This window comes from Candoia aspera, chromosome 1, assembly GCF_035149785.1.
Source record: "Candoia aspera isolate rCanAsp1 chromosome 1, rCanAsp1.hap2, whole genome shotgun sequence".
Taxonomy (NCBI): Eukaryota; Metazoa; Chordata; class Lepidosauria; order Squamata; family Boidae; genus Candoia; species Candoia aspera.
The window spans coordinates 188,998,686-189,011,561 of NC_086153.1; the positions used below are offsets into that span (position 1 = coordinate 188,998,686).

The following is a 12,876-nucleotide window of genomic DNA, read 5'->3' on the forward strand; positions in this document are numbered from 1 at the left end:
AAGATTTGTATGGCTGCCCATCTCTGGGTAGCTCACAACAATAACTATATAACTGTAACTAACAGCAATAACTATAACTATAACATGAACCCTGTAACTATAAAATATATGTTGTGGAGTTAGGACAAAACAAGTGTACTTGTGAATAGTGAGCTGCTAGGCTACATTTTCCTCCAGAAGGAGGAGGGTGAAAGTCAATATACAGAAAAGACTAGGAGATATGTGGGCCTTCTGTTGTGACCTTCTTTCTCAAGAACTTTCTTGCAGGCATATCTTGTGAAGTGGCAGAAGGCAGTGGATATTGTGGCAGGACACAAAGAATAGTTAGGCAGTTGAGATCCCAGGCCCGTATTCATGTGTGCAGTACAACAGTGTTTAAATAGAAGTATCAGTTGGGCATATAGAAATATATATATTAAAAAATTCCCTTCTCACCCCTATGGGTGGTATGTATATTCCTCAACCTCGGGTCCTCTACCAGAGGCCTGGGAATTTGAGGGTACTGCGCAGTATCTTAGCTGTTCCTAGCATTGCACTTTTCTGGACAGATGTACCAGATGTACCTCCATGTATGGTTTGTTCCAGTAGCCCACTTACCATCAGATTGTCCTCGTTACCCAACATCTGACGCAGACCTTGTTAATCTGGTCAACATCCAAGCTGACATGACTCTCTTAGCTTGTGTCACTCTCATATCCAAGGTCGGCTGGTGAAGCATTAGGGGTCTTTGTCCAAGGCCTACTGGTAAGGTAGATACCAGCTGAGATTTGAACCCTGTTCCCCCATGTCAAAGGGCTGTGCTCTAACCACTATGCTATCCAGCTGCTATATGGAGATAGATATATATAGATAGATAGATATAGATAGATAGATATAGATATAGATAGATAGATTTTCTTTCTTTCTTTCTTTCTTTCTTTCTTTCTTTCTTTCTTTCTTTCTTTCTTTCTTTCTTTCATTCATTCATTCATTCCCAGGGAAAGTACAGTTGGGCACAAAGTAATATCAAGTAGCATTCATTTTTATTTTTGCCCTTTCATGCATAACTGAATAGCATCACCCAATCAGCTTTTTTTTTTTACAAGTAAACAATAAACAACACAGCCCTTTGCATGTCTGCTTTTGATAGACCATGGGACTTAGACCCGGGAAAGTGCAGATGGTGTTCCAGCCCAAATATAATTTGGCTAAAACAGAAACCTCCTCCTCCTAAACTGCATTAAAAAATTACAATAGATTAGCAAAAAGAATTGTGAAATGAAAATTAATCTGAAATGGTAGACATTAACTATTATGTTTTTCCCTGGATTAAAGCCAAGGTGTCCAAAACTATTTTCTCAGTATTTATGAGAAATAATAGTTTATTTTAAACAAATAATAAAAATAACATGTTTATAGAGGCATGCACAGAGTAATCACTACTTGATTTAAAAAATCATAGATATATTTTAAACATTACTTCATTTCTAATCTTACTCTTGGTATTTTATGCCAGAGCCCAAAATTACACCAAAGGAGGAACCTGGCAAGGGTAGAAGTCCTATTAAAGGTAAGAAAAGGATATCATAAAATTCAAATCTCGTTCTTGCATGTTTAAGCATAAATCTTGAGTCTAGATACAAGTATTCCATGGCTTGAACACAATTTAAATGGTCCTTTTCTCACTCACTGATTTAACAAACAAAAAATGCAAAGGTTTTCTTCTGTGTGTAGATACGTTATCGCTACCTCACTCCCGCTGGCTTTTATCAGACCTGACAACTTAGGAGCCAGCTTCAGCTGCACCTATGCATGAGAACAGAATTCCTGCCAATATTCTGTAAGTTCTGTGCCTTTACTTCTCCAACTTGCAGCCAAAAAGACACCTTCACCCCTTGATGCAGAAAGGAGGAAATTGAGGCCAGGAAGTGGCGGAGACAAGCCTCCTGAGGAGCCTCCCTTCACATACCAACTGAAGGCTGTTCCACTCAAGTTTGTGACAGCAATCAAAGATATTGTGCTGGCCGAAGCCGAGGTCAGTGGCACTTCTGCCACCTTTGAATGCCTCATCTCTCCATCTACTGCTGTCACCTCTTGGATGAAGGATGGCAGCAACATCCGGGAAAGCCCCAAGTACAGGTTCCTGTCAGATGGCAAAGACCGGAAGCTCCATATTCTTGACGTTCAGCTTTCAGATGCTGGGGAGTACACTTGTGTCCTGAAGCTGGGAAACAAAGAGAAGACATCAACAGCTAAACTCGTTGTTGAAGGTACTTCCTGGTGCTATCTCATACCCTTGGTATACTGCTTTTCATTTGAATGCTCGAGGCAGCTAACAATATCAAATAAAATACAGAAATGGAAATGAACATATAATGAGAAATAAAACCACCAACATTATAATCATTAACATTTAAAAACAAGTTTAAAAGATATGGCTTAAATGCTCTTATTAAAGTGGTATGGTAGGGAATAAACACAGCTCTGGAACAAAGGCATTCCTAGCATGAGAGTGATGCAAGAAAATCCCTCTCTCACATATGTCTCTGAAAGCATAAGCATTTTAAAAGGGCCTCTCCTGCAGACCTTAGTGCTGGGACAGGGTCATAAATATGAAGTATTTTATTGAACCCATAAAGCAGCATGTTGTTTCTGTTTCTATTCCTCTCAAACAATAATTAATAATTCAAATAACAGGAGAGATGTCATAAGAAAGAGGAAGGTTTGAATACATGTAGTCCTTGATTTACGAGCATTTGTTTCACGACTGTTCAAAGTTACAATGGTGCTAAAAAAAATTATTTAAGAGATGTTTTAAGAGTTATTTAAAAGTGATTTAAAAGTACTCACACTTACGACCGTCGCAGCATCCCTGCAGTCACATGATCAAAATTTGGGTGCTTGGCAACTGGCATGCATTTACGATGGTTGCAGCATCTTGGGGTCACATGATTACCATTTGTGACCTTCCCAGCTGGCTTCCAACAAGCAAAATCAATTGGGAAACCAGATTCGCTTAATGACCACATGATCTACTTAACAACCATGTGATTCGCTTAACGATCACAGCAAAAATGGGTGTAAAATAGGGCATGGTCACATGATGCCTCAGTTAATGACTGCATCACTTCGTGACCGAAGTTCTGGTCCCAATTGTGGTCATAAGTCGAAGACTACCTGTACATCAGTTCTATATGATCAAGTTAACTTAACTGTGCATATATGGCCCAACCCAACTATTCATTTAAGGTGTTCTGGTATGTGTACATATTTGGCCCAGAATAACATACCTTTATACATGTAAATCTCCATTGAAATTAATGTGATCTCCACAGATACATACTCAAAATTATATGAGAATATAAGGAGTTCTGAAGATAAATGCATCTGATTAAATGCCTATGTTATACTTGTGCAAATAAGAATATATGCAAATAACAATCTGCTTTTTCCTCTTCACCAGAACTGCCAGTGCGCTTTGTGGTGCCCCTGGAGGAGGAAGTTACTGTTATCAAAGGGCAACCCTTTTATTTAAGCTGTGAGCTGAACAAAGAGAGAGATGTAGTATGGAGAAAAGATGGGAAAATTATCATGGACATACCTGGGAAACTTGCTATAGGCATTATTGGCTTACAGCGGGCCATTACAATCATGGATGCTGACGACAGTGATGGTGGGGTGTACACTGTAACTGTTGCAGATACTGAACTCAGTTGTAAAACAAGTGTTAAAGTTGTTGGTAAGTTAAAGTTTATTTAAGAATAAGCACTTGATATTTTCTTAAAAAGAGAAATGTCGAGTAAGTAGGAGTAGATAAGGAAGAGTGGCTTGTTTTTTCCTCTTAAGTGTGAGAACTTGTAGTGGGGCCCACACAGAATAGGATTCTCTTGACAAACACTAGAAATAGAAGTAGGCACAAATAGGCATTCAAGGACACAGATCTCTGTTAAATAGGCTTACTGTGCAAAAGCACATGAATCTGATACTAAATAATTACCTTGCACAATGCCTAGTTATATAATAAAAGAAGAAACGCTGAAAAACCTAGGCACCTGGATATGTGAAAAGAAGAGATTAACAATGCCATAATTTGCATTTCTAATAAGAAGCAGCTCCATTAAATTCAAACAGGACTGCGACCTAATTTCTGAAATCCTTGAATAAGTCCTCTTGAACACAGTGGCTCTCCCGCTCCCATCTGATATATGTATGGCTACATTGTACAGCAAGAAGCCCAAATGGAAAAGGAAACAGAAGGTGTGAGGTGAAACAAGAGAGAAAAGAAATCTTTTGAAATACTTAAGAAAATCTGAAAAGCAGAAGACAAATTGCTATCATTAATCTTTATGTTCAGTAAACAGTATCTAAGAGATAAAATTCAAATAAAATTGAAATTGTTTTTAAAATATTAAACAATTAAAATGTAATTGTTTTTAAATTACCAATAAATACTAAGAGAGAAACACATTTATTATGTGTACTGTTCTGCAGAAATGATAAGGGACTGGCTAGTGAAGCCCATCCGCGACCAACACGTGAAACCAAAGGGCACTGCTACATTTTCTTGTGACGTTGTTAAAGATACTCCAAATATTAGATGGTACAAAGGTGATGAAGAAATTCCTCTTGAACCCAATGACAAAACTGAAATTGTAAGAGATGGGCACCATCTCTACCTCAAAATTAAGAATGCCACACCAGATGATGTTGGAGAATATGCAGTTGAAGTCGAAGGTCGCAGATATACAGCAAAACTGACACTGGGTGGTAAGTATATCACTATATTAGTACAGTCTGATTGCCAGTAGTTCCATTCTATAAGTAAGAATAAAGACTGAAGCTCTCAAGACTATGGAAAGGTTTTACTAATTGCACTGTGTGTTACAGAACGTGAAGCTCAACTGCTTAAACCCCTTGAAGATGTTACTGTTTATGAGAAAGAAACAGCAAATTTTGATGCAGAGATTTCTGAAGAAGATGTCCCTGGGGAATGGAAGCTGAAAGGAGAAACCCTCCGGCCCTCCCCTGTAAGGATCTGTACTTAAGAATTCATTAATTTATTACAAGTATGTGGTTGATGGTCAGTAGTTCTTCTGCTGCATAGTATGATACAGCAGGAAGTATGTTTCGTAAGGTTTGTAGATAATAGCAGCTAATAGTAGCTCAAGAGAAGGAAAGGTAGACCTATGGGTAGAAAATAATAATAAATAAATGCACCTTGTTCCAAGGCCATATAATTCTGTAATGGGCTTTGCTATCACAAGGATACTATAAGAGTGTTAAAAAAAAATCTGTATCCCTTATCCATAAATATTTAAATTCTTTCAGACTTGTGAGATCAAAGCTGAAGGAGGAAAACGCTTCTTAACTTTACATAAAGTCAAATTAGACCAGGCTGGGGAAGTTCTCTACCAGGCTTTGAATGTAATTACTACAGCCATCCTAACAGTAAAAGGTAAGATTTTTATTAAAACACGTATCATGTTAATTCAAGCATTGCTCAGATTGTTTATTGAAGATTTTTTCTTTATTTGCAGAGATTGAGCTGGACTTTGTTGTGCCTTTGAAAGATGTGACCGTGCCAGAGAGACGGCAAGCCAGGTTTGAGTGTGTGCTATCCAGAGAAGCCAATGTCATGTGGTCCAAAGGCACTGACATCATCAAAATCGGTGACAAATTTGACATAATTGCAGATGGAAAGAAGCATATTCTAGTTATCAATGATTCTCAGTTTGAAGATGAAGGAGAATACACTGCTGAAGTTGAAGGGAAGAAGACCACAGCAAGACTGTTTGTAGAAGGCAAGTTTATTACTTTGAAGAATTAAGGAATAAACCCTGAAAGAAGGATCAGTCATTTAAAGCTACTGCTGGATGTGACCGTATAACATTTACCTTCATTACCATTTACTCCTTTTCAGGCGTTAGGCTGAAATTCATCACTCCCCTCAAAGATCAGACAGTGAAGGAAGGAGAGACCGCTTACTTTGATTTTGAACTTTCTCATGAAGATATGCCAGTAACCTGGTACAAAAATGATAAAAAACTTCATAATAGTAGGACAGTTCATATCTCTGCAGAAGGGAAGAAACACAAACTGGAAATCAGTGAAGTGACACTGGATGATATCTCTGAAATCAAAGCTGTAGTTAAGAACTTGCATACTGAGGCACAGCTAAAGGTCTTAGGTAATATTATATGTTGTCACATACTGTCACGTCCAATCTCTGTGTGTTTTAATCTCTGTGTATTTAATTGTTTATGGTTTTATGTATTCATTGTAATAACTAACTTCTTCAGAGAAATGACTACTTCATACCCAATCCGTATCTTATAGAGGCTGATCCATATTTCACGGTGAAATTGCAAGACTATACTGCTGTTGAGAAAGATGATGTCATTTTGGAATGTGAACTTAGCAAAGATGTGCCAGTGAAGTGGTACAAAGATGGTGAGGAACTGGTAGCTTCCAAGAGAATCTCCATAAAGACTGACGGCAAGCGCCGCATATTGAAAATTAAGAAAGTGTCAGATGCTGATAAAGGAAATTATGAATGTAATTGTGGAACTGACAAGACGAATTGTGAAGTTAAGGTTGAGGGTAAGTGATTGTCCTCCTATATGTAGGTCCTCTTCTGAACCTTTTACGTTTACTGTTCAAAGCAGGGAATTTAAGATATATGCATATATATATTTATATATATATCTTTCAGCTCGAATGATAAACATAGAGCGTCCTTTATACGGTGTGGAGGTATTTGTTGGTGAAACAGCGCGATTTGAGATTGAAATCTCTGAGCCTGATATTCCTGCAGTTTGGAAGTTAAAGGGAGAAACTTTAACAGCTTCACCTGTAAGTCTCTTTCAGCAGCAGCAAGAACAAAGAATAATATAATATTTTTAATATAAAAGTAATTCTTTTTAAAATCATAGAGATTTAGTGATTAGGACAACATTTTTTCTTTCCCTTAATAACAATCAGGATTGTGAAATGATTCAAGATGGCAAGAAACACATCCTCATTCTTTACAACTGTAAGTTGGATATGACAGGAGAAGTGTCTTTCGAGGCTGCCAATGCTCAAAGTGCTGCAAATCTGAAAGTGAAAGGTAGGCTCTACAAGGCATCAACTTTAAGCCCATCTTGCAAAGCTTTCTTACCACTCTTCATCAATATTATTATTTATTAAATAAATAGTAAAAATCCATAACCTGCATAATTGATAAAAAAGTATTTCTAACACTCTTCATTACCTGATTTAATTTCAGAGCGGCCTCTCATCTTTATAACTCCTCTCAGCGACGTCAAAGTCTTTGAGAAGGATGATGCTAAATTTGAATGCGAGGTCTCTAGGGAACCAAAGACTTTCCGATGGTTGAAAGGAACCCAAGAAATCACAGGAGATGAGAAGTTTGAAATCATATCAGAAGGCACCAGGCATGCTCTTGTCATTAAGGGTGTGGCTTTTGAAGATGAAGCAAAATATATGTTTGAGGCTGAAGACAAACGAACAAGTGCTAAACTGATCATTGAAGGTTTGTTTCTCACAGTGATTCTGCGATTCTATTTGGTTTTCATATTTATATAGTTTTATTCATCGGAATCTAACTTTAATGAGGTACTTTTATGGTTTAGGCATTCGTCTTAAATTCATTACCCCACTCAAAGATGTAACAGCAAAGGAGCGTGAGTCTGCAGAATTCACTGTTGAGCTTTCCCATGACAACATTCCTGTCATCTGGTATAAAAATGACCAACGACTCCATACGTCCAAGGTTGTTTCGATGAAAGATGATGGCAAATTTCATACACTCACATTTAAAGATCTCACTATTGATGACACATCTCAGATCAAGGTGGAAGCTATGGACAAATCAAGTGAAGCTAAACTTACTGTTCTTGGTACGTGTGACCTCACTTTGGTTTACCTAATGGATCTTTTTAGAGATAATTTCTTCCAGCTATACAAGCATAGCCCTATGCAGACTTCCAATTTGCATGAAGCACCTTCCATTTGAAGCAGCACTTGAGATCTTCTCAAAAAGTCTTGCTGCAGCCTTTGGAGAGGCTACATTTGGTTGGGGGTTCTATGTCTTTCTCTCTCTATTGTCTTTTTGTCATCAAAGTGTTTCCTCTTTCAGAAAGTTTTTATAGATTGAATAGCCCTAATTGTTGCAGTCTGTTATTTTGCCTCTGATGTATTACATGTTTTTATATTTTATTTCTTTGTTTTGCTGTTTTGTCGTGCAGTTGTATTTAATTTGTAACTGCCATTTGTCTCTAGTCTGTAAATTGTTATGACATTTTATACAACAACTTCATTAGCTAATTAAACATATAGGACATAGTCTGTTTAGCTGTTCAGTGTCTTTATTGCTATGTCTTTGTAAGAAAAATAGAAATGATTTGCAGTATAAACTCCATAGAGAAGCCTTCTTTTTAGTTCTGTACGCACCCAATCTCAATTACCATTCATGTTAAAATTCTGAAGGCTGTCTCACTGTGGAGCATACTGAGCAAGACAAATCAAGGGACTGGTCTGGGTGGTAGCTTCCTCTATTCCTACCTGCTAAGGCCATTTTCTTACATTCCCCTTTTTATTACTGTCTTTTAGGCATGAGGCTAGGAAACTAATTTTTACTGAGCAAAATAGCTTTTATGTTTCTGCTTAACTGTTGTTGTTTTTTTAATTTGTTCTGCTATTTTATTTGTTAGAGTCTCCATGTATTTCAGCATTTCATCTTTTTATGAATGTTTGGATATTGTGCCATCTTAGTTCATTTCAGTTTGTTATTAAGCCACCTTTAAATATTATAAATAGGAAGAGTACAGATTTTTAAAATAAACATGGAAATAGCTTGTGGAACACCTTGATAAATATTGCTACATTTTAGTTTAAAAAAAACAAGATCAGCCATTTTTTCCAGAATAACTGGGAATTTGTTGTCAGTGAGCTGTAAATTTTAGTTTTGGAAAGTTTTGTCAATATGTTGGAAAGCCAAAACAAAAAACACACCTCCATTAGAAAGCAAGGAAAACATTTAAACTCCTATTGGCAAGCATCTACAGCTTTTGAACTTATGAATAATATTTATAATATGACATATTTACTTCAACTTGCAGAGGGTGATCCTTATTTTACTGGGAAGCTTCAAGATTACACTGCTGTGGAAAAAGATGAGGTTATTTTACAGTGTGAAATTAGCAAAGCAAGTGCTCCCGTAAAATGGTTTAAAGATGGACAAGAAATAATTCCATCTAAGAATGTGATCATCAAAGCTGATGGCAAAAAGAGAATGCTTATCCTCAAGAAGGCACTGAAAAAAGATATCGGTCAATATACCTGTGACTGTGGTACTGACCAGACATCTGCCAAGCTCAATATTGAAGGCAAGTTCTTCTCAGTATTGTATTATTATAATCCATTATAAGATGCCTCAAAGATCCTGCAGTTGTAAAATCTGATATAGAACTTCTAAATCTATCAGTCAATCAACAATTGTCTTTTCAATCCTTCTGCTGTAAAACACAGCCATCTTCTCATGATGACTGACAGTACTGGGCTTTTTTTTTCTTTCAGACCGTGATATATCTATCGTTCGTCCCCTGTATAGTGTGGAAATATTTGAGACAGAGACAGCTCGTTTTGAAACTGAAATCTCTGAGGAAGATATTCACCCAAACTGGAAACTGAAAGGAGAATCCTTGACTCAGTCGCCTGTGAGCAATGCTTCTCTTTGTTCTGATAGTAGACCACACTGATGAGTAATCACGTTTCTCTGTGCAATACATAATCGTTGGCTAAATGTGGACTAAAATTCAACATTTTGTGTTCAACAGTTTATGGTCAGGAAAATGGTTATCTTCTGCTTGACTTTCCCTTCATTCAGGGCAATATTCTACCCATTTCAGGACTCTGGCTATCTAAAAAGGCTCTTGCTCTCTCTTTTTAAGGGCAGGGGAAGGCAGGAGAAAGATTTAATGTATTTCTTTCTTTTAATTCATGTAAACATTTTACAGAATACAGTGGGATTAAAATATTGTAGATCTACATACTTTTTGTCCTGCTGGAAATTGTTCCTGTTGCAGTATTCACACTCCAAGGAGCTGAGAAACATACTAGCAAAACAGCTGGAACCAGGATAATTGCGTGTGTGTGTGAGTGAGTGAGTGAATGAATAAATGAAATGCTAGTGCCATTTCGAAAACAGATGTAAGTGGCACCTTCATAAGAAAATATTTTGGGAACTGCCGCTATTAAAACAAGTAGTTTCAAATTTTGCATTTTCTTTGGAAGGACTGTGAAATTAAGGAAGAAGGCAAAAGGCACTGTGTTGTACTCTACAATGTACGCTTGGACCAAGCTGGTGGTGTAGACTTCCAAGCAGCCAATGTCAAATCAAGTGCTCATCTTCGAGTGAAACGTAAGGGCCTTACAAATCTATTTAGAAAAGGGAGTGTATTTATTGTGTAGTGTATCCCATGTCTGTTGTTAGTCCTATGGATCTGAATGGGAAACAGTCAGATAAGAGTGGAGAGGAGGGGTCACTGGGGATGATTCAGATATTCTGGCATATTAAGGTAGTCCAGCATCTTATCACTATTGTAATGGTATTCAGTTAGCTAATTCAATCTGATATTTCTAATTCAGTTTGCGTTTTCTTTTGTATCATATAAACTTTTAACCTAACCATTAACTGGGTTAATTACGCCGTCTCCAGTCAGTTGCTATGCAGTATAAATGGATAAAAATGAAGTATTTGCTCATAGCTATCTTCTCAGAGTTTGAATTTGGGTTTTAAGATTGGAGAGATAACACAGCAGTTGTAGAAAGTGCTAGTAGATTGATTAACAGGATAACTCTGAATAGTTGGAGACTGCTTCCCTCTCTAGCCAATAGAAAGGGTTTGCTATTTTGGATGGCTCCCTCCTTATCTAGCAAGAGGCATGTGGGGCTTGGCAAGGACACAGATGCTAAGTAACTTTCTAGCTGATCTTTTCATTGAAAAGCTACCAGCTCCGTGAGTAGGGAATCTCCAGTGATCAGCCCTTGCCCTGTTAATTTAAACAGCTCAGCTTGATTATATTCCCTCTCTGTCCTGGGAAAAGGCTCTATGGCAGTTAATAAAGGGTGGAAGTGATCAATTTGAAGATGATTTCTTCTCTTCTTCAAGCACGTGTCATTGGCCTGCTGAGACCACTCAAAGATGTTACTGTGACGGCTGGTGAAACGGCAACCTTCGAGTGTGAACTCTCCTACGAGGGAATTGTAGTGGAATGGTTCTTGAAGGGAGAGAAATTGGAACCCAATGACAAGGTACAGTAGATGGTCTTTCCTTCATCCTGTTTCCCCCACCTTTCCCACTGTTTTCCCACTTTCTAACCTCCCTCCTTTTCTTTCTTGTTCATCTTTGTACCCCAATTAGTGAGCCTCCAAGCCCTAAGCTGAAGCTACAACCTGGCAGCACCTAGCTGGGTTAATCCCCAGTTAACACAGTGGGGATTTCTTCTGGCTAGATGTGTATCGGACTGCCTTGCAAAGGGCTATTCTAAAATACCAGTTGAAAAGTGATTCTCAAAAAAGTTGATGTGCAGGGAGGTCACTGATGTCAGTGAATCTGGGGGAATGTTTTCACCACTAATGTTGAGGGGCAACAAATATTCTGCAGGTTATTTATTTGGCTTTCCTTATGTTTCATGTCCACTGAATCCAGACATAGCATTCGTTTTTGCTTACAAGGGATGAAGGAGTTGGGGAAATTCAGTTTCAGGCATTTCAGCAACACTTCCAGAGATACCATTCTAGACAGAGTCACTTGTTGAGCTTTTTCCACTTTCTATTTTTAACTCTTTGTTAAGTGTGTGTTAGCACCACTAAGATGTGAACTGCCTGGAATGCAGTTCACTGACTATTTAAAGTACTTTAGCATCCATCTATATATTATAAGTAATGGCCTGCCTAGGTTCTATTAAATGAAATGTTTATTTCATGCTTATTTTATTAGTTCATCTGCTTAGGCAATTGGAGTATCTGTTAATAATGGGCTTACTTAGAGAAAATCCACAAAGGAAAATATAAATCTGCTTGTTAAAATGAAGGCTTGATGGCTAGTCAGGCTTGAGAATTTAGCATAGTATTTTCAGGCTGTTCAAAACTGTAGGTTATTCTCATATATTTGATTAAACTGCTACCAGTGTATTAGCTACCTGGATAATTCAATGCTTACTATTTCTTAAGAGTTTTAAAGATAATAAAGCAGATAATAAAGATATTCTTTTATCAGTTGTGCTATGGCCAGAGTTCTCTAAAACAGATTAAAACAAAACTCAAACTATAATTCCAATAAAACACCACGAAGTTATAGCACAAGAACTCTAACACAGCAACTGAATTAAATCAGAGATTATCATAATAGCAGCAACAATCATATAATTATTTTTCAGTGAAAAGATTCAATGTGATTATTTCTTAATATTAGTTTGCACTTTTTTATTTCCAAGTTATTTGCTTATGTCAGAATAAGAGGCTATAAGTATATAGAATTTAAGTGCATTCTTGCACAATCCAGCTTTAGGCATTACATATGCAGAAACAAGCTTTTGCACATATCTCACCAATATGACAAACAATGGTGCAAAATGGATCCTGTATACTCTGTTCTCCTTTTGACTCAACATCTGGATTTGATCATACAGAACCCAAGTGACTGATTGTAGAGAAACCAACTCCACCAGCCTCTGTTGGAGAGAAGGATCTGAGACTGGATTCAGGCTACCCAGTTTCTTTTCCCAAGGAAAAAGATATTCCTTTAAAATGTGCTTGATTACAAGTGCCGACATGAATCTGTCCATCTTGTTTTGTTGGCAAAAATACAAGTCTAGTTTGCCACGGCCATTA

General features: G+C 37.4%; 1 protein-coding gene across 1 annotated transcript in view; it reads left to right on the forward strand.

Annotated features, from left to right (window-relative positions):
* TTN (titin) overlaps positions 1-12,876 on the forward strand; it is a 286,118-nt gene that overhangs the window by 172,706 nt on the left and 100,536 nt on the right. The window contains exons 190-206 of the mRNA XM_063305418.1: positions 1,496-1,549; positions 1,854-2,249; positions 3,443-3,718; positions 4,471-4,746; positions 4,867-5,006; positions 5,308-5,434; positions 5,517-5,780; positions 5,900-6,166; positions 6,316-6,579; positions 6,692-6,831; positions 6,961-7,087; positions 7,247-7,513; positions 7,614-7,880; positions 9,102-9,368; positions 9,559-9,698; positions 10,276-10,402; positions 11,153-11,295. Of these exons, the coding sequence (XP_063161488.1) occupies positions 1,496-1,549; positions 1,854-2,249; positions 3,443-3,718; positions 4,471-4,746; positions 4,867-5,006; positions 5,308-5,434; positions 5,517-5,780; positions 5,900-6,166; positions 6,316-6,579; positions 6,692-6,831; positions 6,961-7,087; positions 7,247-7,513; positions 7,614-7,880; positions 9,102-9,368; positions 9,559-9,698; positions 10,276-10,402; positions 11,153-11,295 (3,542 nt within the window). The remainder of the gene's footprint in view (positions 1-1,495; positions 1,550-1,853; positions 2,250-3,442; positions 3,719-4,470; positions 4,747-4,866; positions 5,007-5,307; positions 5,435-5,516; positions 5,781-5,899; positions 6,167-6,315; positions 6,580-6,691; positions 6,832-6,960; positions 7,088-7,246; positions 7,514-7,613; positions 7,881-9,101; positions 9,369-9,558; positions 9,699-10,275; positions 10,403-11,152; positions 11,296-12,876) is intronic.